This window comes from Anguilla anguilla, chromosome 16 (genome assembly GCF_013347855.1).
Source record: "Anguilla anguilla isolate fAngAng1 chromosome 16, fAngAng1.pri, whole genome shotgun sequence".
In the NCBI taxonomy this organism is placed as follows: Eukaryota; Metazoa; Chordata; class Actinopteri; order Anguilliformes; family Anguillidae; genus Anguilla; species Anguilla anguilla.
This window is the reverse complement of record NC_049216.1, coordinates 17208347-17233190: the sequence shown is the minus strand read 5'-3', so window position 1 is coordinate 17233190 and position 24844 is coordinate 17208347. Positions and strand designations below refer to the sequence as shown.

The following is a 24844-nucleotide window of genomic DNA, read 5'->3' as shown; positions in this document are numbered from 1 at the left end:
CTGCCTCGACCCCGCTCACCGTCTCCAGGCACGCTGCCTCGACCCCGCTCACCGTCTCCAGGCACGTTGCCTCGACCCCGCTCACCGTCTCCAGGCACGCTGCCTTGACCCCGCCCACCGTCTCCAGGAGGTCCGTGCTTAGAATGCACCACCGAACATCGTGTCAAAATGGCAGACGGCCTCTTCCCCCTTTCTTAGGAAAATGGCAGCCGCTCGTCCTTTGTGTCGGAATTTTGCGGACTGTAGTGTGTGTTCCGTGGAAAAGCTCGCCTTCCGTGCTTCAGCCGATTCACTTTATTGAAGTCTGACCTTCCGGTTCATTAAATCTCTAGTGGTTTAATAAAGGCATGCTATAGTGTCTCCTGCGTGAACTTCTCCACAGGCACTCCACAGCTAATGAGCCCTTGCCCTGTAGGCCTGTATGTAGGCGGCCTGCTGGGATGCCGAACCGCTGGACACACATCAGTCAGTCTCGTCTCCCTAGCAACCAGGCCTGCGCTGAGATTCTGAAAGTGGCCAACATGCTTTACGTTCTATTTTTCATTAAAAAAATTAACAGTGAGGCCAGCGTGGTTAGAGTGACGGTTCATCTGACGTTGACCTTTGCCTTGTGTTCCCCCTCCTCTAGAGCGTGATGGTTCGGTGGCAGCCCCCGCCCCCGGGCACCCACAACGGGGAGATCACCGGCTACAAGATCCGCTACCGCAAAGGTGTGCGGAAGAGCGAGGGGACGGAGACTACCAGCGGCACGCAACTCTTCAAGCTCATCGACGGTGAGTTCCCTCATCACCCCGCTCTGGTCAGGACTCCCATTAGCTTCTTCTGTTACCCTGCTGTGAGGCCTGCTTGGCTCTGCCTGGGCCCTCTCTTATCGCCACACTGGGGGCCCGAGCACAGACTATAACAGCGCCTTCTCCGGACTCCACAGGAAGAGTAGCACTGCTGAAGCCACACTGCTTAAGTACAGTAGCCTTGCTGAAACTGGGAGGGGCATTAAATTTTAAATGCGATTTCAGCAACTTCTCCATCGCTATCACGCTGTGCGTGGCATCAAAGAGAATTTTCACTTAGAAGTTGATGCTGATTACATTTGGGGTGAAAAGAAGAGATGTTTGTTGGTTGAAAGCCGATTAGCCAGAATTTGAGCCTCGGAGGAAGGAGCTTGCTGGGAGTTTTTTTTTGTACCAGTGGCTGCAAGGACTGCTGGGGGGTAGATGACACGATTTGCATTTAACTTACAAACAGAAGCAAATCAGAGTCTTATTAACATTTTAAAGAAATTACCAGCAGAACATCTTGCTTAAGAAGACAGGAGGCCCTTCCCACAGATTTCAGATCCAAAGCCAGGCTCTTGACGGGAGACGTGATTAAAATGGGATTCCACTGGATCCCGTCTTGGCTTAAGTGGAAACGAATGGGTGGATGTGCACAAGTCCCATCACAGCAGCGTCTTAATTAGCTGCAGCACATTGAACTTAAAAGCAAATTAACACAACTGTAGCCTCTTTTTGAACATCCCTCGCTTGACAGAATGATAGATTTTTTTCTCCGTATTTGTGTACTTAAATATTCTGTGAAATGTGTATCTGCTTGAAGTATCGGGTTTGAAATATTTATTGAAAAAGCAAGTGTGGGTCCCAAGAGGACCGAAAGTTCTACTGTCGTCAAGCACCGAAGGCCACAGCAAGCCTGTGAAAGTTTGCAGAGCGCAGAGCGGGTGCAGTGTGTCTGCCTTCCTGCAGTAAAGGGATAAGAGCAGGTTGTGCGTTCGCCGATTGTCGGGAGGCTTTCATTTTACATGAGTGGGATGAAAAAATGCTAAATAAAAACCCTCCCGCTCTGTCCCTGTGGCAACAATTGGTTCCCCGCAGCAAACGCAGCGTGGCGCATTTGTTAAAAGGGATTACATTTTTGCATTAGTGCATTATTTTAAAAGGGTAAATGTGCATACATTAATTTCATTTAGAAAGAAATGTCCTACAGGATTTCTGTTGATGACTGAAAGTTGTGGGAGGTCCAGTTTCCTGTGAAGGTTTTGAGCCCCAGACCCCCCTTGTTCCAGGGCTGGAGCGTGGGACGGAGTACACCTTCAGAGTGTCCGGCATGACGGTTAACGGATCTGGCCCCGGCACGGAGTGGGCCGCAGCAGAGACCTTCGAGAGCGACCTGGACGGTGAGGAGGGTGTTACACGCATACGAACATTACAAAGATATTACATACTTGCGTATATGGTCATGTTGTTCTTATGGATCGCTTTTAGGCATCATCGCTATTCCAAGCAAAGGCAATTACACGTTGACTGGATGAGCATTATATTAAGCACTCTGTGTGTGGGCTTAACAGCATCTACTGAATCCGTGGGCCTCGCCTCTGCGTGATACTGTATTACTGACTGCCTTTCTCTGCCTTTCTAGCCACGATGGTTTCCTAAATCACTCGGGATATGTATGTCCGTTTATTATTATTAATTGGTGATAACGTTGATGATCTTGATTATATTCACCAGCGTTAATCCGTGGCTGTGAGCAGGTTTGGTGAATGACACGCTCACAGCAGTCCTAGTCACACACTCTGTTGCCGACGCCCAGAGGGGAAACTCCAGCAGTTTGGAGTGATGGAGCGGCTCTCAGCCTGTCGCCTGTGGAAGGCTCCAGCTCTCTCTGAGCCTGTTGCTAACGCTGTGATTAACGCTGAAATATATTCCCTCCATGGGCACAGATGCAAACGCTCTCTTTATTACACCGCTGCGCGGTCTCTCAGCTGAAACAAAAACGCAGTTTGTTGAAGCGCGTTTTTTTTTTCCTGGTTCCGCTGCTGCAGTCGGTTCTTTACGGCACACAGGACTCACTGGGAAACCAGCCCCTCCCTCCCCCAAAGCTCAGTTTCAATCAGGACAGCGAAATGAAATCTTCAAATAGGCATTTGTTCACAAAAGCATCTGATACAATGCTCTTCTGATTCTCAAATGAGTTCAGAGCACCCGTTGCTTTTTTTATTTTGGCTGGCTCTCTTTTTTGAAGCGGGTGGTATTATTATTATTTCCAAATGAAGATCAAAGAATGGCTTTTCTGTGTGATTTATACATTTTCAAAAGCAGCCTTTGGCTTTAACTCATCATAAGATAAACAGCTAAATATGAATATAAGATTATGTTTAAACTGATTAGCATGTGTACAGTTGGGTTTGTAAGTATTTTACACGCACAATACAAACCAAAGCCTCAACCAGAAACATCCTTAGACGTTAAATTGGGGATTGACTGACAGTTAATCCATACCAGCAATTTAGTAAGGAGTAGAAAAAGCAATAGTTTGATTTGACTGAGGCATTTTTCACAAGTACTAATGTCCCTGTTTGTCTTATATTACCTATTAAATCACTGCTTTACAAATCGCCCTGTGTTTGAAATAATGGAGCAATTTAAGATTCCAGAGCTTTTAGGAAATTACCGGTTCCAACTCCATCTATCAAGAAATTCATTAAAGTGGAGCACAGCTATTTTGAAGGAACACCATGTAACTAATGAATTTATACAAATGGGGCCATGAAATAACTAGTTGTGTTTATCTGTGCGCTTTTTTATGAAAATGAAGATTAGAGCAAGACCAGTAATTTTATTTAGGCCTGCCAGCCTGGCAGATGTGGATAAAATTGATTTATTTTGCTGCTGCTCCACATTTCATCTCATGAAAAGTTTTTAATTAAATCATTTGAAATGGATGCGAGCGTTTAAAAACCTAAGAAAAATGTGTTGGGCGCTATATTAAGAATGAATGTTGGACAGCATTTATTATTGATGCATTTATCCTACTTCTGCCTGAACGGGTGAGGTACAAAGCTGTCAAGAAGCATAAATTTTCACCCTCTGCAAATACATGAAATCACATCCACATCAAACACGTGATCCTATTTTATTTTTTAATGCGACAGAAAATCAGCATTTTGGCAGCCTTTTCGAGAGTCCTCTTATAGCTCTGATGGAGGAGTACTGCTTTTGATGTTTACACTGTTTTGCTCATTTGCAGATTTTATTGATGGTTTTTTCCCCACCTCCATTTCACAGCCAAGCTATTGTCACTGTGCATTTTGAGTAGGTCATTGACAAATTCCCCCTTGTTTCTCGTTCCTGTTAAGAATCTCTGATAAAGCGCAGGCCAGGTTGCCCTGGTTACGCGCGGCCATAGAAGCCCAGCTGCAGCGAGGCTGTTGGCCTGACTGCCTGCATGCTGTGTGCTGTAGGTGTGCTCCCTCTCTGCCTGCATGCTGTGTGCTGTAGGTGTGCTCCCTCTCTGCCGCAGGATCTGGGGCTTGTGCCGGGCCTCGTAATTCCTTGGAGAGGCGCCCGATTTCTGCCCCGGGTTTCACAGCAAGCTTGTTAATATCCGCATTTCTGTACTGTGGACAGGCGTGCCCCAGATGTATCCGCAGGGCTGCGCTGTGTTTCTGGTTCCTGAGGCCAGGACTGCGCTGAGGGCGGAGTTTTCTCTTCGCCGCCGCGCCCGTTACCTCACACCGCGTGGCAGGCCTCACTCTCATTGGCCCTTTGCCTTTCAGAAACGCGGGTGCCGGACATCCCCAGCTCCCTGCACGTGCGCCCCCTGGTCAACAGCATCGTGGTGAGCTGGACGCCCCCGGAGAGCCAGGACATCGTGGTGAGGGGCTACACCATCGGCTACGGCATCGGCAGCCCCCACGCCCAGACCATCAAAGTGGACTACAAGCAGCGCTACTACAGCATCGAGAACCTGGGTGAGAGCAGGAGCCCCTGTGGAGGTTCTGTGCACAGAAAGCAAATAAAACATGTCTCTTAGCGAGACTACATCCCTCAAGTTGTACAGTATGCAATGGGAACGCTAGTTCAAAGTGGTTTTAATCCCTCAGTTTAGTAAATTGAGGGATTAAAGTGTGAGTTCTGTAAGGCTGCCTTGTCGGAGCCACTGGTGCGGCGCAGTGCTGGGTGAGCTGCTGGCTGGAGAGTGTGCTGGGTTAAATCCCTGCGTGGTGGGTAAAGGGTAATTGGCTGGTTTCTCCCGTCTGAATGACACGGGTTGTTCAGCGCTCCTGTTTTTGTTTGTTCCTCCTCCCGCGGGCGGGGGTGCTGAACCCACACAGAGACGCTGCTTTATTAACAGCCCCGCACCGCGCTCCTCTCCCACAGGGCCCTAGCGACATGGCGCTACACCACCCCCGGTCTAATTAAAGAGAGGAAGAAATCACACAAAAGAAATGTGCATAATTGAAGTTTTCCATAATTCACTTTATTGCACAAGAAAGAAAAATCAATAATGGTGTTTAAATATGCGCTCTTGCCGAGATGATTCATTTGAAAACAGAAAAAAGAGGTCTCAGTGGAGTGTGCTTTTTGATTATAATCATGATCTCCTGTCTCTTCACCCCCTCTCTCTCTCTCTCTCTCACTCTCTCTCGCTCACTCGTGTTCTCTGTCTCTCATTTTGTTTCTCTCTCTCTTTCCCTCTCGTTTTCTCTCCGCAGATCCGAGCTCGCATTACGTGATCACGCTGAAGGCGTTCAACAACGTGGGGGAGGGGATCCCTGTGTACGAGAGCGCCGTCACCAGGCCGCAGTCAGGTATGACAGGCGCTCGTGTTCCGGTGGGATGAGCCCCCTGGGCGTGGCACCTCTCTTCCACAGGCCGACTCTGTCGACACAACCACGGCCTGTCAGAGGCCTCACAGAATCCCAGCTTCCCAGCAAAAGAGCGCCTCCATTTACAGCAAGAGAGCTGCTTTTTCCCTCTCCATTTTCTCAATTTCCAGGTGTGGCAAGTTCTCAAGAGGGCAGAGAACTGAATGCCTGAACGTAAAATTTGTGAATTTATCCTGGAATCCTTCTCTAGCATTGCCAGAACAATTTTTACATTCGCTAAGAAATGCCATGAAAATATGTTTGAGTTAACCAGATATTGTCTTTGAATTGTGGACTTTGTCGTGGTTAATTTAGCCCAGGGAGACATGCGCATGTTGGCAAAGCTCATGAATGCACAGAAGGGTACGATGGGGGAGGCAGCTCCTATTCCAAAACCCGACCAGAAGCTGTATCATCCTGTGTGTTCCAAGTGCTTTCCCTGTGGCTTCACCCATCTTTCGTTTTTCTGAACCTGTTTCCATTTGGAAGGAACACAGATATGGGATGAGGCTGTAGTGTCAGGCTCAGGCCTCTGTGTTGGTGTAATCACCCTGCAAACTCCAGCACTTCTGGGAGATGAATGGTCACTGTTCCAAACACTGTACTTTGGCAGGACTAGCTTATACTTCCCCAGTCTGAAGAAGGAAGAACACTAGTTATCATGTACACACAATAATACACTCATTTTCAGGACTGTATATTATTGGAAACATGATACTGTACACCAAGCAACAGCACTGAATTGCTGTCAAGATGTTATCTCTTGAGTAGGCGTAGATCAGGAGTCAAACTGTACTGGAAGATCCCTTATACAGTTAACATAATGAGAATTTTGTTGCAGCGGTGCCTCTGTATTAGGTTACCGGAAGATATTCTTCCCCCATATCTGTGCGTATGCATCTTTTCAGCATTGGGGAGTGGATTTCATCATTATAACAGATTTGCGTGAAAATTCTGCTTACCATGCAGAGCTGATCCAACATTATTGTATTTTCAACGTGACTGTGACGCGAATTCAGCATTTACAGTTGAGGAAAAAACTTATCCACTGTCAGTGAACTGTAGGGATTTTCACCATGCACAGACTCCTTCACCTCATTGGACAGGCTGAGGAGCTTATTCCTCTATAGATGAACCTAAATCCACCCTTGGAATATTAAATTAGAGCAGCCTGTGCCGTCTGGAGGACTGAAGCAGTAAAGCGGCAGACACCAGATTCCCAGAAATCTCACAGCTCATAAAGTGGGATGGAGTTCGCCCTGAGTCTGTGAGACGGTACCCCCATGCCGCCCCCCTCCCCTTTGTCTCCCACTTTTCTCCCGGCATATTGAGCTCTGTGGGGGCGCGTACTGTGCACCCTCCCAATTCTCTCCTCTCTGAAGTCACACCAACATGCTGTAGGGGTTTCGGGGGACCGCCTGTTGCTCTCTCACTGTTCACTGAATCAGATGCAAACTTTTTCAAAAGGCTCTCGGCAAATTTACTCTAGGAACAAGCTAGCGGCTTGTGCTTAAAACATGTTTAAAATCAGTCGGTGTATATACAGGATTGGGAGAGGCTTAGAAACTAGTTGAGACAAGTATAGATTTCTAGGTCACATCTCTTTGAGGCAATTTTCATCTTCAAATCCTATACAGACATTTAACAAGGCAGTGATACCAGAGCTTTTAGCTGCAGCAGTTTCCTTAGTAAATGAATGTTCCTTTTTGTTTTGCCCTCTAGATGTATCAATGGAATGACTCATTCTGTAGTTCACGCGGCAGCAACAGTGTAGGGAAGATGAAGTGGAACAGGCGTTGTGTGTTTACCATTTGATCCATTTCAACAACATGTACACACAGAGTGGAAGACACTCCTACACACATACCTATCACACCTCTTCTCCTTGGCATCTTGCCTTTTTAAACCTGGGTAAATGCTTGTATAAGGACTGCAGAGCTGTTTTATATTTTGTCTTGGCTCATATGAAAGGGCAGTCTGTGTGAGCAGTGTGCGTCTGTTAGCCATCAAACAGCAGCTGCACCAGAAAGCCGTCTCCTCCAGGCCAGGCCCTGACCAAGGCCTGGCACAGTCCACATGCCCCCCAAAACTGTCCCTGGCTCTCCATTGTGTGTTTTAAAGAGGGGATGTCTTCCACGGAAAAGATCAGCCTGTACCATGGGCTGTCTCGGTTTTGGGCGTTGGGGATGGGAGGAGCTCGTCATGACAACGCTCCGCCTCATTACAGTCGGGATGGAAAATACCTGGAAAGCGAGAGCAGCTGCAGCAGCCCGTTACTGGCAGCAGCTGTGTGTCACGTCTTTATGCCTTCAGCACACGGTGTGGAACAAGCGGCTTGTGCCCTTTTTTGTTTGTTTCCCGCAAGTGCTAATGAGCCAGTAATGAGCGTGCGCTGCATCAACAGCACTGTGGCCCTCCGTCACAAACACAGGTGGTTTGATGTGCTTAGCTGTTGTGCTGACAGATGAATGCGATGGCTGGGAGACTTGAGGAGACTCCTGAATCACTGCCTTTCTCCTCAGTTGTGTGGGAGTTGTGCTGAGTGCTGGTGGCTTTGGAATGGGCTGCTTTGAAGGCTTCGGGTTTGAACCAATCCCTGTGGCAGTTTTCATGAATGACCAATCATGAATGACCTCCAGCTCACAGTGCTGGCACTTAGAAAGGCCCCAAAGAGAAGGCCCTCACACAAAGATGGGCAGAATCCAGGTTGTCACACACTAGTGGGACTATTGCATGTGTTCCATTTTGTTGATGATAAATAAACCCTACATTTCTGCACAGTACGACCTTTCTAGAAAGGACCATTATGGGATGTCTCCATGAAATCCCATAACAGTCTAGTTTGCTTTCTGGAACATTTGCATGTTTTTGTTGTAATGATAGTTCTTTAAATGTAATCCTCAGTTTCAGTATGTGTATGCTGCTCTGACCGAATGAAAATGGTGATTGTATAAATATTAATTTTTTGATTTGTATCTCTCTGTATGTCTTTCATTAAGTTCTGTACATCCCTGGTAGATTTCAGACTTGAAATACACAAAATAAGTTTATTGTTCAATATCTGTACACTGTCCAATATTAATTCATGTAATCTCTTTGCACAAGTTTTTAGATTTTCTTTGAATGTAGTCACTATTCACATAGGCATTAGTGTAGAACACAGCTACTGTAGTTGACCTGTAGTGATCTATAGAAAGCTTTAGACTTGATCTTCTGTGCTAATAGAATGTTCTCTCTCTTTCTCCTCACCCTCTTCCCAATTCCACACCCCCATCAAACCCTCCCACCCACCCACACCCTCATTAACTCATTAAATTTTTTTATTCCCCTAAACCTGTGACCCTTCCCCCCTCCCAAACCCCACAACCCTCCCTTGCTTTTGATTGCTCTTGCCTTTTTTGTCACCTTATCACGCATTGTTTTTTGTTTGTTTCCTCCATTTGACACTGGTGTTAACGGCCTGCAGACCCCATAGACCCTGATGTTGATTTGTACGCACTTTTCCATGCTCCATACACTCCAGTACCAGACCCCACCCCTATGCTGCCGCCCGTTGGAGTTCAGGCCTCTGTTCTGAGCCACGACACCATCAAGGTAACCTGGGCTGACAACTCGCTGCCCAAGAACCAGAAGATCACCGACGCCCGCTTCTACACGGTGCGCTGGAAGACCAACATCCCGGCCAACACCAAGTTCAAGGTACCAGGTTCAAGTGCCCTCCAAGGGGGGGTCCCCACTCACTAAAACATGGGAGTGGTGTAAAACAAGTGCCCAGTCCACTGAGTAAGCAGTGCCAAGTAAGCCTGAAAGGAATACAAGCCTACAGATGTGCAGCACTTGATATCTTGGAGGCCTTTTGAAGCCGATTGTGGCCTTGCAGAATCGTCTGGTCTGCACCCTCCCGCCGCAGTTTGCTGTAAGAGCTCGCTGTCTCAGAAACTGTGGCTGCTCTGGCTGCTCTGGTAGCTCAGAGCAGCGCTGCTCTCGCTGCGGAGGCTTGCGCCGTTTGTCGCTTTGTCTTCATCTCGTGGAAATTCCTTTGCAGTCCTCCCTCACGTTGTCATGTCGTCGAAGACTCTAGCAGATGTGCTAATGTGGCTTAATTAGCGGAGTGGCTCCCGCTAGCCGATAAAAATAATAATGGGTTCTGTGTACCAGGGCACAGAAGGGGTCATTTATAAATTATTCAACGAGGAGACTGCATGTAGGTGGTGTGAGGGTGGTGGGGAGGGGGTAAAAATCACTGTATCACTTTAGAATTCTAATCGCCCATGATGAGCTACTCCTCAGCAGTAAACACACCGGCCTTGACTTTAATTGGCTGGAAATTCTCAGCTTCTTGCGTCTTCCCACATTTGTTGCTGGCAAGACGGAGTTGACTCAGCAAGTCTGTCATGAGTGTTCCCTCTCCACACACGTTAAGTTTTCAGCCTGACCTTTTAAAGCAGTGTGGCCACCTTAGGATTCGCTGAAGAAATGTTTTCCTTGAGAATTTTTGTCCCTCGTGCCATCTCGATTTAAGCAGAAGCATCCCACTTGTTGGAGCTCCTCAGTGACTTGGCCAGACCAATTGTGCATTCTCAAGCAGTCTGTCTTTGCATAAGCAGCCTTCTCTAAGGGAAATAAATGTATGCGATGCACTTTTTCAGTGGACCTTCAGGGCTAGCGAGAGAAGCATCCCGTTTTGTACTGCTTGAATGCCCATCGTTCTCAAGATGTCTGTATGTTCATATGCAGTCACTGCAGGCGAGTTAAAGAACTGTAGTGGAGCTGATGAGGTGGACATTGGCAGGGTGTTCAGGGCAGCTATCAAGATTTTTATTCCTTCTTCTAGGGGAAAATGGCTTCTTATCAATCTTGATCATGTAGTGCGGAGCAGGGTGACAGGATGGACTCAGAATTGGCAGACTTCCACTGCCATGTGTCCATCTGCCATGGGGGATTCTCCTGTCAGTAAGAAAAATTACAAACCTCCCAAAAGTATGATAAAAAATAAGTTGAAAGCAATCCATCGGAAAATCAAAATAAAATCTTATACGCTGAACTATTCCTTTAACCATTCAATCCCATTGTCCCTGTAATTGTACTGTAAAATAGAGATCCCACTCTATAATTTAGCATGTGTATATATCAGACTCTATATGAATTACATAAGCAAAATTAACAAAAAAAGTTGTTTTGTGAGGGAGTATTAGTTTTGTGGGAGATTATTAAGTCTAATTCTTGATGAATGCAAAGAATTCAGTCAAAGTATTCAAATGTGATTATAATGAGACCAAGATCTTGTTTTTATCATTTATGGTTGTGAAACTAGGTCTCAAAAGTAGAGTGAAAATCGACACTTTGTCCCTAATTTTTTTTCCTCAAAAGAATGCCAGTGATCATTATGGGAGTCAAATATCATCAAGATCTGAGAGATCCAGATTGAAAAGGAGCCATTTCCCCCAAAATGACCCTTTTTATTTTTTGTACTGTCAAATTTCTTAGAATTCAGATCGCACAAACGCAGTTCAGAGTGCACTGTCTTCTGAATTTGATTACTAGCTAATGTAGCTGACGTTATACGGATGAGCTGTTGATGCTGACCAGAAAACTGTATGGTACCGCAGAACGGTTTTTGCAGTGGTCACTATTTAAAAGGCGTGTTTTAATCAAGCCTAATGTACTCTTTTTTTTCCTTCTTTAAAAAATTTTTTTTTTATTTTTTTTTTATTTTTTTATATACACGTTTTCGTGCTGTTTTTATTTGATGAAAAAATTCAGTTTCTGCTCCGTTCAGACTTTTTTTTTAAATCACACAAATTAGTGCCTCATTTTCACAAGTATAGGGCTCCATTCAGAGACCAAAGCCTGAAGTGCAATTGCATATCCAGATCTGTTAAATAATTTAGTTTCATTTTGTGGTATTTCCACAGTTACCATAACAATCTCCTTGTAATACACATTTTAATCATACGATCAAGAAATATTATACAAAAATGAATTTCTAAACTTCTAAGTGACTATATTTGCATTTCAAATACCCTGAGCTTCACTAAAAACAAAGAGCCAAGCTAGGAATTGTTGAAGAAGTACATTGCTGAGAGCTTTTCGGGTCAGCAAATAATTTATGCCTCCTACTTATTCAACTGTTTTTTTTTTGTTGTTTTTTTTGTAGACTGCCAACACCTCCAATCTGAGCCACATGGTGACGGGCCTGAAGCCCAACACGCTGTACGAGTTCTCCGTCATGGTGACCAAAGGGAGGCGCACCAGCACCTGGAGCATGACGGCCCATGGGACCACCTTCGAAACGAGTAAGACCCGCGTGCCCCATCCTGCCCTCCTCTTGTACCGCTTCGTCCACGGTCAGGATGAGAGGGAGTGGTCTGCCAGCTGATCAAGACCGTCCTTTTCCCCCCTTTGACCATAGAGTATCTCGTTGTTGCAGGCTTTCCTAAGGCACACAAATAAAATATTAAATATTAAAGATGTGTTCAGTTTCATCTTATGTGTTACTGTGCAAAGCCCATTGCTGGAAACCTTGCTCTCTCACCTGATGTAAAACACTTCTTCCTCCACAGTACCCAGCTCTTCTCCCAAAGATGTAACAGTGGTGAGCAAGGAGGGACGGCCTCGCACCATCATTGTGAACTGGCAGCCTCCCTCTGAAGCCAACGGCAAAATCACAGGTAAAGCAGGGTCCCATTGCCTTCTAGCTCAGGGACAGGAGCGGAGATTTTTCGGGCTGTACAACTATTCAAATATTCACTTTTATCTGTTTAAGTTTTATGTCTTCTTGAAAATGTCTTCAGTTCCACAGTTCAAGGTTGTAGTAAATGTTCTTATTTTTAATTCATTCTTATGAATGCACCGTGCCTTAGGATCTGTTCTGAAACTTTTGTTGAGTGAGTTGCAGTGAAGCATCTCTTCTCACAGAGCGGTATTGTATTTGCTAAAACATGTGGAACAGCTGAAAAAGAACCTTTCCCATACTGCTCTTGGGCTGGGGTTGTGTGTTTTCAGGGTCGAGAAGTTCAGTTAGGGACAGAATTACTTTCCTAATTTTTCATTCCTCTTCTGTCTCTCTCCAAGGGTACATAATCTACTACAGCACCGATGTAAACGCAGAGGTCCATGACTGGGTGATCGAGCCAGTGGTGGGCAACAGATTGACCCACCAGATTCAGGAGCTGACCCTGGACACCACGTACTACTTCAAGATCCAGGCCCGAAACTCCAAGGGCATGGGTCCGATGTCGGACGCCGTACACTTCCGCACTCCCAAAGGTAAACGGATGCCCAGCCAGGGGGCGGCAGCCGAGCCGTACCGCCTGAATCTGGCGCAGTTCTGTCCCGCAGCAGTCCTTGCGTGAAAGGAATCCAAAAAAAGCTATTAGCCTTGGTGTATTTTGGCTGGCGTAACAGAATGTGGCCGTTGTTTTTAATGTATGTTATCTCCACACGTCTATGTTTACATCACTCAGATTAAACAAAGATCAGTCACTGTGTAAAGTCATTTAAGGCCGTACCCACAGTCAGAAGTGTGCGCCAAATAAACTGTACAAGCTGCAAACTTTATCGAGGTCACAGTGTACGAATGTTTAGGGTGTGCTGCGGAGTGAAAGGAGGACAAGTGGTCTTCAGATGAACGTGTTTGTTGCCTTGAATGTGGTCAGAGTCTGGATTGGGTCCGTTTCTTTTCTCTCCACTGTTCTTTTAAGCCTTTGTGCTCCCGTCCGCCAGTCCGTAGGCCCTGGCCTGAGAGGCAGTTAATGGGGCTGTAGCAAACTGCTTTCAATGGTTCTGTGTGAGGCACTTTCTGCTCTGCCCTCCCCCCCCACCTCTAAGCTTTCCCACAAACGGTTGCTCTGCTCCTCCCTTCTCTCCCTTTCTTCTAACCGGTCTGCTTTTTGTATTTTCTCTCTCTCCCTGCCTGTTTACGCTTGACCTGTTAGCTGAATCTTCTGACAAAATGGCTAATGACCAAGGTAACTGCACCTTTCATTTTCTTATCTCGTCTCCTTTTTGAAATCTTTTTCCACTCATGTCATTTGTTCCCAGCCAATTACAGATTCCTTCTTCTACAAAAAGTAAGAAAGTCTAGCCACCTCACCTAAACTTGGAAAATAGACAAGCAGTGTATTTCCTTTTCGGCTCAAAGCACACCATCTGTCCTGGGCAGATAAGGGTGCTGTCCATGGCAGATAGTGTGGAGGACAAATTCTGATTAGCTAAAAAGGACCTTGTAGCTTGTGTCCCTTCCAAGGTACAAGTTGTCAATCAACAGTTAGGTTGTAGCTTGGAGCTTAGGGGAACTGGCCAGCCTTGTTTTAGATTTTTCAATGACCCAGCTTCATTAGATGAAGCTGTTCTGAAGGTCGTGTTTTACAGGAAAGACTCTTCAAAGACAAAAAGACCTTTAATCTCTCCATGCATTCTGTGACACTGCATTTTTCTGTATTCTTTACGACAGCCATACAGTGCCATGAAAAAGTATTAGATTAACCTTTTTCATTAAATGAATAATTTAGAAAATGTGTTCTGTGTTACTCAGTTTCCCTTGCTGTAATATTATGTTTTGTCTTAAAATCTGAAACCATTCAGTGTGACAAATATGCATAATAGAGGAAAAGGAAGGGGCAAATACTTCTTTACAGCACTGTATCTCTGCAAACTACACTTCTGGGATTTCAGACATTATCTCTGGTCCATCAAAGCTATCAGTCTGTAATTTTGGTGTATTGAGTTTTGTCACTGTGGCTGGTGCCATTCTGTCTTTAGCTGTAGATAAATGTGCTTCATCCCCTCCCCGCCACTTCCTGTCAGTCTTCATCAGGGTCCACAAGAGAGAGCCGTACTCTAGTCTGCTTCCCTTCGTGCAGGACATCCCACAAAGGCCTGCAACAGAGCACTTGGCCGTTTACGTCTTGGGGCCAACCGGATGGCAGAAGCCTGTTTTGTTTATATGAGCCATGCCAGCCCGCTCAGATTTGCTGTGCCCAGTCGAGCAGTGTGTGTGTGTGTGTGTGTGTGTGTGTTTTTGGGCTTCCCGTTGCTAACCGTCGCCTCTTCGTTCCGTCCGCAGCCTCCGGTATCCCGGTGAAGCCCGGTCGACCCCCTGCTTCGGACAACAGCTTCGGCCCCGCCGTCGGTAATGCACCACCGCGCCGCGCCGCACGCTCCTGTCCGTCCTTTCTCCAGTGAAACCCAGCGCCACTCTGTCATGTTGCACATACCCTAGGGTTAACACACCCTGAGCACACCCTAGTCTAATAGGGTGTGTTCAATACGATGGCCAGCGAAAGATTCCAAAGTGAGTGCACCAGAGTGCGGTGGTGTGCGGTGTCTCAGTGCGGTGTCTCAGGAGGAGCTGCACGGTCAGTGGGACGTCAGAAAATCAGGTTTAAAAAGCACTGCTGGCTGAGTCGGCTGTAAGCAGTGAATCCGCCAGATTAATTTCTTTTCCATTTCTGCTTTGCTGTTTTGTTTTCAGCGCACGTCTCTTTATTCAGAGAGCATTATTTACCACCTGCCCTCTGAGTGGTAAACTGTTACAAGTGCAAAAAAACAAAACAAAGCAGTGAAGATGTATTTCCAGCAGTTTGTCGTTGAGATGAGATGTTCTCCTGCAGTGTTTTTGCCTCCCCATTTCTCATAGCGAGATAAAGAAAAAAGAATTGAAGAAAGAGTCAAACAAGGCTCACGAGTGTAATTTGTTATGATTCGTCTGCCTTTTCTGTTATTATATCTTCCATTATGAAATGGCCGATATTACCTTACATGAAATTGAGGGATATATTTCCACAAAATCGGAGACTAGTTTATGGGTGTGTGAGAGAGGCAAGAACAAAGGAGTTTCATACAGAATATTGTTTCAGCATGTGCTGTGTGCTTCTCCAGTATGTGACAATGGGGGGGGATATTGGAGAGACACTAATGTACTGAATGACTTGTAGCTCATATTTATAGTGTGCCGCAATAGTGCATTAGTAGCAGTTAGTCATGGAGAAATTGGAAAGTGGCACTGATAATAGCCATTAATTCTTCATTATATTCAGTGTAAAACAATCTGCTGCGGGCATAATGCCCACTTATTGACAAGCGGAGCAGTGCTTTGAAGCGTAAATCGTTATTTAGTGCAACGGTCTGAACTCTATGGTCTTGTGCCGGGCTGACTCGTGGCCTCCGTCTCTCTAGGCAAGCCTGGGATGACTGGCGGCAGCGAAAACCCCATCCTGGTGATCATCATCATCATCTCCGTGGGTGCCTTCACCATCATTGTGGTGGTGGTGGGGGCCTTCCTTTGCACACGGCGCACCACCTCCCACCAGAAAAAGTAGGTGACCAATAAAACGGTTCAGGTCAGGACCCTGGTCACCCATATTTACATGCTGATTCTTCATCTCCAGCTCATCTTGGTTTATTAGTTCTGATTATGTCACATTGCACAAAACATGAAAATATTAGACTAAGGGAAAAGGCCAATCAGCACATCGGCCACCATTTTGGCTCACGGTATCAGTGTTAGTCTTATCTGCATTACTTTTGCATGAATGTACATATTAAGAAGGCTCCCTCATTCGCATTGACTTGCAATGAGTTCTCATGAGTTCAGTGGCTTTACCCTTCCCAAAAGTCAGACTTGAACTCAGACTAAATTCGTTTCTCAAATTATATGTTAGGTGCTTGATTAGTTAATCAAGCCGTTGTTCTACTATAACGCTAATTAAACCTTTGAGCATTTGAGATTTCCTTTTGTTGTCTAGTTGTTTTGTTTTAAGGGGCAGATAGGAACCTTGAAAAACTGAATCTTTTAAGTGCAAATCAGCGAAAATTCAAAACTCTCCAACTTCCTGTTTTTTCCTGAATAATTGCTAGGTGCCCAGTGTAAGCCTCACACACACACACACACACACACATACTCTCTCTCACTCTCGCTCTCGCTCCATTAGGAAACGTGCAGCTTGCAAGTCCACCAACGGCTCCCACAAGTACAAGGGCAACTCCAAGGATCTGAAACCTCCTGACCTGTGGATCCACCACGAGCGGCTGGAGCTGAAGCCCATCGACAAGTCGCCTGAGCCCAACCCGGTGATGACGGACACGCCCATCCCCCGCACCTCCCAGGACATCACGCCCGTGGACGGGCCCATGGACAACCCCATCCACCAGAGACGCAACTCCTACCGTGGTGAGACCCTGCCCCTCTCTGCCCTTTTCTTTCCCCACCCTGCCCCACCCACCGGGGGCTGTTTGGAGGGGATTTTTTTCTTGTCCCATGAAGGCCCCAGGTTATTTACCTCTCAGCACATTGAGGTTGACTTGTCTCCACTGACATTCTGGAAGACAGATATAATATTGTCTCAGGAGTAAAAGTATTTCCAGCATTACTCATTTCAGTTTACTCCATTTTAACCTTTTCATTTGAATTCCAAAATCTGTTTGACTCATATCATTCATCTGCTTAATGGTTATCTGCCTTCTCATGTTTAAGAATCAGTCACTGTTCCAAGCAAGACCTGGATAAAGACTTGAAAGTAGATTTCTCACAGATTTTGCTTTATAATTTAGAAAAATTTCTATTTTCATTCGGCTACCACGCTGCCAAGGATCGATAATTGCGTTCCAGTCTTGACTTCTTGTTTGCTCCAACAATTGTGTGTGCTCTGCAGGCTTTCTCTAAGCTGACCCCATGGAAGAAATATTGCGTGCGTTTTTGTGGGACCTAACTGGTTATATACTGCCCCCTAGTGCGGGGAAAAGACAACATTGTCGCTAAAGACTAAGATACGCTTGATTTAATATCAAACAAAATTCATGGCAGCAAAAAAACTCAGTGCTGTAAGAATCAAGCTGCACTGTTGAAGTTTATGTCAGTCCGACCATATCTTTCAGGGCCTGTGTGTATCAGGCTATTGAAGCCTTTATCTAGGCTCGACAGATGCTGGGGGTGGGGGTTAGGGGGCAGAAACTGAAGGGGGGGCAGGTCGCAGTGCAGGGCGGGGAGACTCAGCTCAGACTGCGGATGCTCATGGGGTCAAAGTGGGCATGGTGAAGAGTAGGGGCGGGTGTCGTCGCAGTGCGGGGGGCAGGGGGGGAGCGTAGAGACGCAGTCTGACAGGTAGATGACTGTTTGATTTGCAGGCCACGAGTCAGAGGACAGCATGTCTACGCTGGCTGGGCGGCGGGGGATGAGGCCCAAAATGATGATGCCCTTTGACGCACAGCCCCCTCAGCGTAAGTGTGTTTCCCCATCCTGAACCCCAGAGAGGGCCGCCTCAGAGGGGTGCAGGTCCCTGCTCTGGACCCTACAGGCATACATTTTGGCGCCCATTCCTTGTCACATGCCGTTGACTTTAGTTTTTCTTTTTGTCCCTTTTATGAAGATAACACGAGGCTGTGAAAGGTTATGTTTCTGGCAAGAAGTCAGTCAAGTACAAAATGTCAGTTTTCACGCTTGAATGGGAATCGCCTGCTATTGATTTTTTTTATTGACTGAAACTTACAATGCAGCTACTACTGAAGTGATTTTCTCGCAGGCTTCAGCTTAAACGGCAGTTACAACCGCACACATTCCTTTTCCATGGAAACCAATTCAGCAAATTTCCATATCAGCATATAACGGATTCCCAAGAAATATTACAAATAGAAAATAATGAATCTTTTACATATTATCAGATTGTCAAAACCCAAAATCGGTTATCTAAGGTAATCTGTGCAGTCCAATTTTCTGTATAAGATGATTTTTGTTTTACATTTCTGTTTTAGCTCACCAAGTGAAATAGAATGTCAAAAATTCAATGTATTTATAACCATATGCCTGAGCACTCCCAGCAGATAGCAGTGTGTATCATTAGAGTGTGTGTGCTTATGCGCGTGTGCGTGCGCGTGTGTGTTTTCTCGGTGTAAATGTGGCCTCTGTGTTGTTTGTGTTCATTCACAGCTGTGATTAGTGCTCACCCCATCCATTCCCTCGATAACCATCACCACCATTATCACTCGGGCAGCCTGGCCTCGCCGACACGCGGCTACCTCCACCATCAGCTCAACCCGCGGCCCCTCGCCACCCCCATCTCCCACCTAGACAGGGCCGACTCCGAAGGTGAGGCAGCCAGCAGGGCATTGTGGGTAACCCGGGCACAAAGGACCGATCAAACGCGCTCATCTTGGAGGCTTGGTTTTTTCCCCTTCATGTGTCATGTCACACGTCCTGAGAGGTATCTTTCGGTTGTATCACATTGACATCAATTCGGAGAAACGCTCAAATCCAGATTTTCGGTCAGAAACTCCTAGGATTACTTCATAAACTCACACTACGCATGTACTGGGATCCAATAAGTCCTATTTACCAAAATGCAGACAATTTGACACGAGGTCACTTTGTCCAGCCCTGCCTAAGCCTGGCTTATTGAGCAGCATCAGAAATGCATGTCCATCACTAAATGTGCTGCCACAAGAGCACGTCTGGAGACAGCTGATCTAATTATCCTTGCATTAAAAATGCCATCTTCTAAAACCACGTCTCTTTAACTCCTTGCCAAGGGGGCCCTCTTCTGTCTGTTTCATGCAAGTGCATGCCAGCACATTGGTCTGTCTGACTGTAGTTCCCTGATGCTGCAATCTCAGAAGGCCATTGAGGATTGCTGAAAGGTCAATGAAAAAAAAGATGACTTGTTTTTTTGTTTTTTTAAAGCAGACAGAACATTTCTGACCTGGTGGTGATTTCCCCACGTGCGGTTTGTATCTCACTATACCTGTAAAAGCAAAGTAGGTTTTGTTTTGTGTGTTCTCAATGGCGCGTTGTTATTGAGCCAGCTGATCTCAAAGGCTGTGAGAACACTCGATGGCAGGAGGAGACCCACTCCCGTGTCCCAGTGGACAGCCCAGGCCAGGAGGACTCTGGGAGCGGTGGAGTGATGTCATGCGCCCGTGTGATTTCAGAGTCGGTGAGGAACACCCCCAACACGGACCCCCTGCCGGCCAGCGTGCAGCCCGCCAGCGCGGGCGACCGCCCGGAGCCCGAGGGCAACTTCCTCAGCTCCGCCCCCGAGGAGGAGCCCAGCTACAACCCCCCCACTGCGCACGTCCGGCCCACACACCCCCTCAAGAGCTTCGCCGTGCCCGCCATCCCGGCCCACAACCCCACCTTCGAGTCTCCAGCCCTGCCCAGCACCCCTCTGCTCTCTCAGACTGGTGAGTCAGAGGCGGCACTGCTCCCTCACCCTTCTCCACACCTTCCTCTCCATCGTCTTTGAGGGGATCAGGGATTTTGACAATGGACACTCACAAAGCAATTGATGTATTCTCAAATGTGTTAGACTAACGGTGTCTAAGTGGAAGCGTTCCTTTTGAAATTCAGTCGTGGTTTTCGAGCAGCATTTCTTGGTTCTCTTCCTTATCAAACTGAATCTATTCTTTGTTTGTTTTCCTGCTTTGTGTGTGTGTGTGTCTGTGTCTGTGTGCGTGTGTGTGTACACCTGTCCCCAGTGTGTGCCGATGTTTCAGGGCCCGCCTCCCAGCTGCACTCTGTGAAAACTGCCTCCATTGGCACTCTGGGCAGGACCCGCACCCCCATGCCCGTCACAGTGCCCAGCGCCCCGGATGTGCCCGAGACCAGCAAGATGCTGGAGGATATGGAGAGCGTGAGTAGCAGCCCTGGCCTGCTGGTGGCAGAGCCCAGACACAGTGCCCAACACTGTTCAATTACTGTACCGCCATCAGCATAAGTTAAGGGAGAGTTAAGCTTTCTGTAGTGAGCCAAATGTTGCCTGTAGGCTACTGTAAAACACATCTTCGATGCTCATAGGTACATACACCCACCATTCACTGTCATTCACATGAAAGTGTTCATTTTGATTTATCATTTTCTAATGAATTTTTTATCTCTCTCTCCCTTATTTCTGCACTAATGTGTGGCTTCTCATAATTTTTTGTCACTTTGGCTGCATTTGTAACCCATTTTATTTTGAATCATGAAAACCTCATTTTTAATGATTTGGTCCAACCCGTTGCACAAATTTTCATTACTTTATTCTCCATCCCATGCTTGCCAACGCTCTGACAAAATGCTTGTGTGGCTGTGGGCTGTGATGTTTTTGCCTGGACAATTTGTATTTTGGTGTTGTGCTGCAGTCCCATTGACCACCACTGACCCTCTGACCTTCAACGCCCCAAAGCCCCTCATCTTACCCACCCCCCAACCCCCACCCCCCCAGCTCAGCTCCCCCCCCCCCCCCCCCCCCCCGCAGTAACCCTGTTCCTTTCCTTCAGAGCTACGAGACGGATGAGTTAACAGAGGAGATGGCCCACCTGGAGGGTCTTATGAAGGACCTGAACGCCATCACCACAGCTTGAGCCCCAACCCATTGGACCCCCCTCCCCCCAGCCATGTGCCAGTGGGGGTGGGAAAAGAAAGGAAACAAAATGGATGAAATATCAAACCTTCAAGAAAATAGGAAAACAAACTAAAGCTCATGGGTCACCTTGCTTACTCTCAGGAAGGAGACGGCCATTTTAAAAGAGACAGCTCACAATTTTACAAACCAACAACAGTGACTATGACGTCGACAAAAGCAACTACAATAACAAAGGTTACTTCAGCCAGAAGATTGTGATATTTTCAGCAAAAAACAAAACAACTTTTTTTTGTTCGGTTGCCATGGAGACCGTTCCAAAAGACGCCATTTTGTAACTCTTAAGATAAAGGAAAAAATAAAGTATGCCGGTATTGGTGTTGGTGCTTTTTTCAGCACAGAACTACAGTGTTTGGACATTGCATTAGTGTCATTTATTTGTGCGTTTTCGTATGCGTTGTTCCATGTTCCAGTGAAGTGAACATTGGAAGAGAGTTGTTTTATTCCCTAAACTCTGCCATTTTTTATCTACATTTTGAGTGAATGATGTTTGGTTACCCCCCACTGCTCTACCCCCGAGTGCCCCACCCTGTGTCATATATTGTGCCATGTCTTTATTATTGTCCATTATGTTTCTATGTATTATTTTATATACATATTCATATAGATATGTATATATGTTTAAAACTGCCTCATTCTTTTTCTGTCATTGCAATGTTTTTGGATGTATGTGTGGAAATCCCATTTTCTTGCAGCTCTGTACTTCTCTATTTAAGTAGGGGAGAATCTGCAAGTTTTATTGCATTTGAAAGGATTGATACATTGTGACCTTGTTTTTGCCCCCCTTTGTACATCAAGATTTTTAAGCCTTGTTTTTTTTGTGGGAGTTCCATTTGAAAGACCACCCTGCAGAATGTGTGCACGTGCCGACATTGATCTTAGCCTGGATGACTGAAGGTACTCAGCCTCCCTCAGGGCGTTTCTGTTGAGGGTAGTCCCCGTTCACCTGCTGTCCCTGAACCTGCCTGTGCATGATGTTGGCAGAGCTGTCAGCTGATGGTGAATGGGGTTTAGTGGCTTGTGCCAGCTTGGAGACCGTCGGTCCAGTTTGCTTCTGGTACTCTGAGGCCTCAAGGGTCTCCCAGAACCAGCGTTCCAGGCTGAGGTGTTCAGTCCCCGCCTCTTACACCCGCATCAGTCAGACAGGAGGAGGTGCCGCTTGAGCTGATGCACACATACTGTACTGTCCCAGCTGGCCAGTGCCAGCGGTTGGGAAGGTAAGCGAGGAGAAGTTGGGATTTTTTAGTGTGGGTGTGGCAGCTTTGGGCCCAGTTCTTCTGTCAGAATGTACAGGTCACTTGGTTTCCTCTTCTCTCTAGTGCAGAGAGCAGATTTCAACTGCATTTTGCCACTTTGCCTGGCAAAAACTACAGAGGTGTCTTTTAAATGTGACTCCCAAATCATATTTTTTTTAAAACATGTAGTTTGTTTTATATGAAGAACAGACGTAGCTCTGTAAACAATTTCAATGTAAAAAAGAAAAAAGGAAAAAAAAAATTAAAATATGTTCATGTTAAAAAAACTGATTTTCCTCTGCCCTTTTACCCAAAGAAAGATGTCGTTTGCAATCATAATTAATCACTCGACAACAACATAAAAACATTTCCTTGTTATGTCCATCCTCATGAATGTTAATATAACTGTAAATTCTCCTCATGAATTCAAAAGAAAACTTGTTTGAAAAGATGAGCAAAAAAAAGGAAGAAATTGACCCACTGGAGGATAACATGGTAGGCAGTCAAACAAACCTGTATTGCACTTTTTCACAATTTTCAGAAATACATTTCTTATTATGCTGTGTTTTGGATATAAAGCTCTGTTTTGTGTAACTGTAGTGTCATAGGTTAGCAGTTGGCTGCTGGACTTGTTTCTGTTATAATTTGCTCATTTTTTGTCTATAATGAAATGGAGCTGCAGGTTTTATTGTGTGGCAGGTGAGGAATTCTATTGTTGCCTCTTTCTGTACAAAGACCTTTTGCTTTATGTAGAATATTATGTGGCTTTTTTAAAAAAGAAAAAAAAAAGAAAATTGAGAAAACCAAACTTCCCTGTTCTTATTTTGTATTGGTGTTCCAATACATTTTATATCCTGCCAATGAGTCAGAATACAGCTTTGTCTTGCATATTTTAAACATGTCACGGTTGAGGGTGGTTCAGGCTTTTCATGTACTATGACCTTAGAGAGTACATGAAGACAGGCAAACCAAACAACATATTTATACATTAAGCCATATTCTTTAATATGGTTTCTCTTTCCACAAGATCAATTAATCACACGTTTATAGTTGGACGACGGCACACTCATCAAAAGGATTGTAGCAAACAATTCAAGGCCCATTCGAGGCCTTTTCTTTAAAAAATAAAATAAAACTGAAAGCTTGATTTCTGATGAAGTACAGCTTAGAATGATATAAACAGACATCCTGTATATAATCATGTCTGTTTAGCTTGTAGAGCGATTCTAGTCATCACAAAGTTTCTGCCATGTTTTCCCCTTTCATACTACACTATATACATTATTACATTACATTACAGGCATTTAGCAGACGCTCTTATCCAGAGCGACTTACACAACTTTTACAGAGCATTTTTACATTGTATCCATTTATACAGCTGGATATATACTGAAGCAATTTCAGTTAAGTACCTTGCTCAAGGGTACAACGGCAGTGTCCTACCCGGGAATCGAACCTGCAACCTTTCGGTTACAAGCCCAGTTCCTTACTCACTGTGCTACACTCCGCCCTATATTATACCACCAGTTGTGCAGTCATTGCGTTTGTGTACAAGGCGGGATGCACCAGTGTGAGCTCATTGGATGTGGACTCCTTCCCCTTTGGTTGGATTAATAATGCTAAACATAGAGATTAATCACTGAAAGTAGTTTGTGTGAACAGAAAAGAAACCTTCCCTATACTCCGGTGTCTGGGACACACAAGGAGACGCAATGTAGGGTGCGAATTACCATATGGCAAGTCATTTCAAGTCATGTGACTCATCTGATGCGTTTATTTGGTTGTGCAGGACATGGGCTATGATCAAGAGCATCAAAACTTAACATGAACATTTTAATACTGGTACGGGACTTATTTGAATATCTGGTTCTATTCTGTGGCCTGTTTCATACCTGCAGTGTCATAGAGCGATCGCCCGCTCACAAGATGCCCAGGGAACCACCTGAGGGAAGTGGCAAACATACAAAACGTTAAATTATCGTTTGAAGGGTAACCTAACGATCTTCCTGTTGAGGAATCTCATGTGCACTAATGTGTATGCTAATATTCACATTGGTTATCACTTTTTAAAATCACTTTTTGACAACATTTCCACATTTGCAAATAACGGTGTTATTACTACTGCTATGTTTTTCTGGCATCATAACCTTTAATTATAAACTGAAATGGCAGGTCTGAACAAACAAATGGGTATGGGCTGGGTATTGCTAGGATTGCTCTTAGAGGAATATAATTTAAGTAATTTGCAAAAAGAGAAATGGTGCAAAATCCAGTAAGAAGGACATTATCTTCAGACTAACTTTGAGAGGACTGCCAAGGAGCCAATTCATGCAAGTTGGGCTACATGTCCAAATGTGAAAATTTTTGATGTAACAGCTATAGATGTGCAATCACTGCACGTCAGCAAAATGAGTCTGCTTTACAAGTACACCATACCACCATTCCCAATTACCATTCTTTGACCATATTTACATATTGCACTCCTATATGCTGTATTAATTATTTGGTGCAGAAATGTGAATGCAAACAAGCAAGTGCTTGTTAGGGGTGTGAAAAAAGCATAATGT

General features: G+C 45.5%; 1 protein-coding gene across 8 annotated transcripts in view; it reads left to right on the top strand.

Moving 5' to 3' along the window:
- Positions 1-23138, top strand: part of LOC118215229 (neogenin) — a 163077-nt gene extending 139939 nt beyond the window's left edge. For 2 of the 8 annotated variants that reach the window (XM_035395778.1, XM_035395782.1), the window contains exons 13-29: positions 629-773; positions 2063-2173; positions 4556-4750; positions 5495-5590; positions 9114-9346; positions 11805-11943; positions 12211-12318; positions 12722-12916; positions 13585-13617; positions 14715-14780; positions 15827-15965; positions 16582-16820; positions 17774-17866; positions 18573-18731; positions 19571-19822; positions 20117-20271; positions 20900-23138. In XM_035395778.1, coding sequence (XP_035251669.1) covers positions 629-773; positions 2063-2173; positions 4556-4750; positions 5495-5590; positions 9114-9346; positions 11805-11943; positions 12211-12318; positions 12722-12916; positions 13585-13617; positions 14715-14780; positions 15827-15965; positions 16582-16820; positions 17774-17866; positions 18573-18731; positions 19571-19822; positions 20117-20271; positions 20900-20983 — 2442 coding nt within the window. In that variant the 3' untranslated portion in view covers positions 20984-23138. Of the gene's footprint in view, positions 1-628; positions 774-2062; positions 2174-4555; positions 4751-5494; positions 5591-9113; positions 9347-11804; positions 11944-12210; positions 12319-12721; positions 12917-13584; positions 13618-14714; positions 14781-15826; positions 15966-16581; positions 16821-17773; positions 17867-18572; positions 18732-19570; positions 19823-20116; positions 20272-20761; positions 20849-20899 lie in introns of those variants that run through there. The other 6 variants (XM_035395784.1, XM_035395786.1, XM_035395781.1 and 3 more) reach the window with 5 other exon arrangements.
- Positions 23139-24844: the final 1706 nt, after the last annotated feature.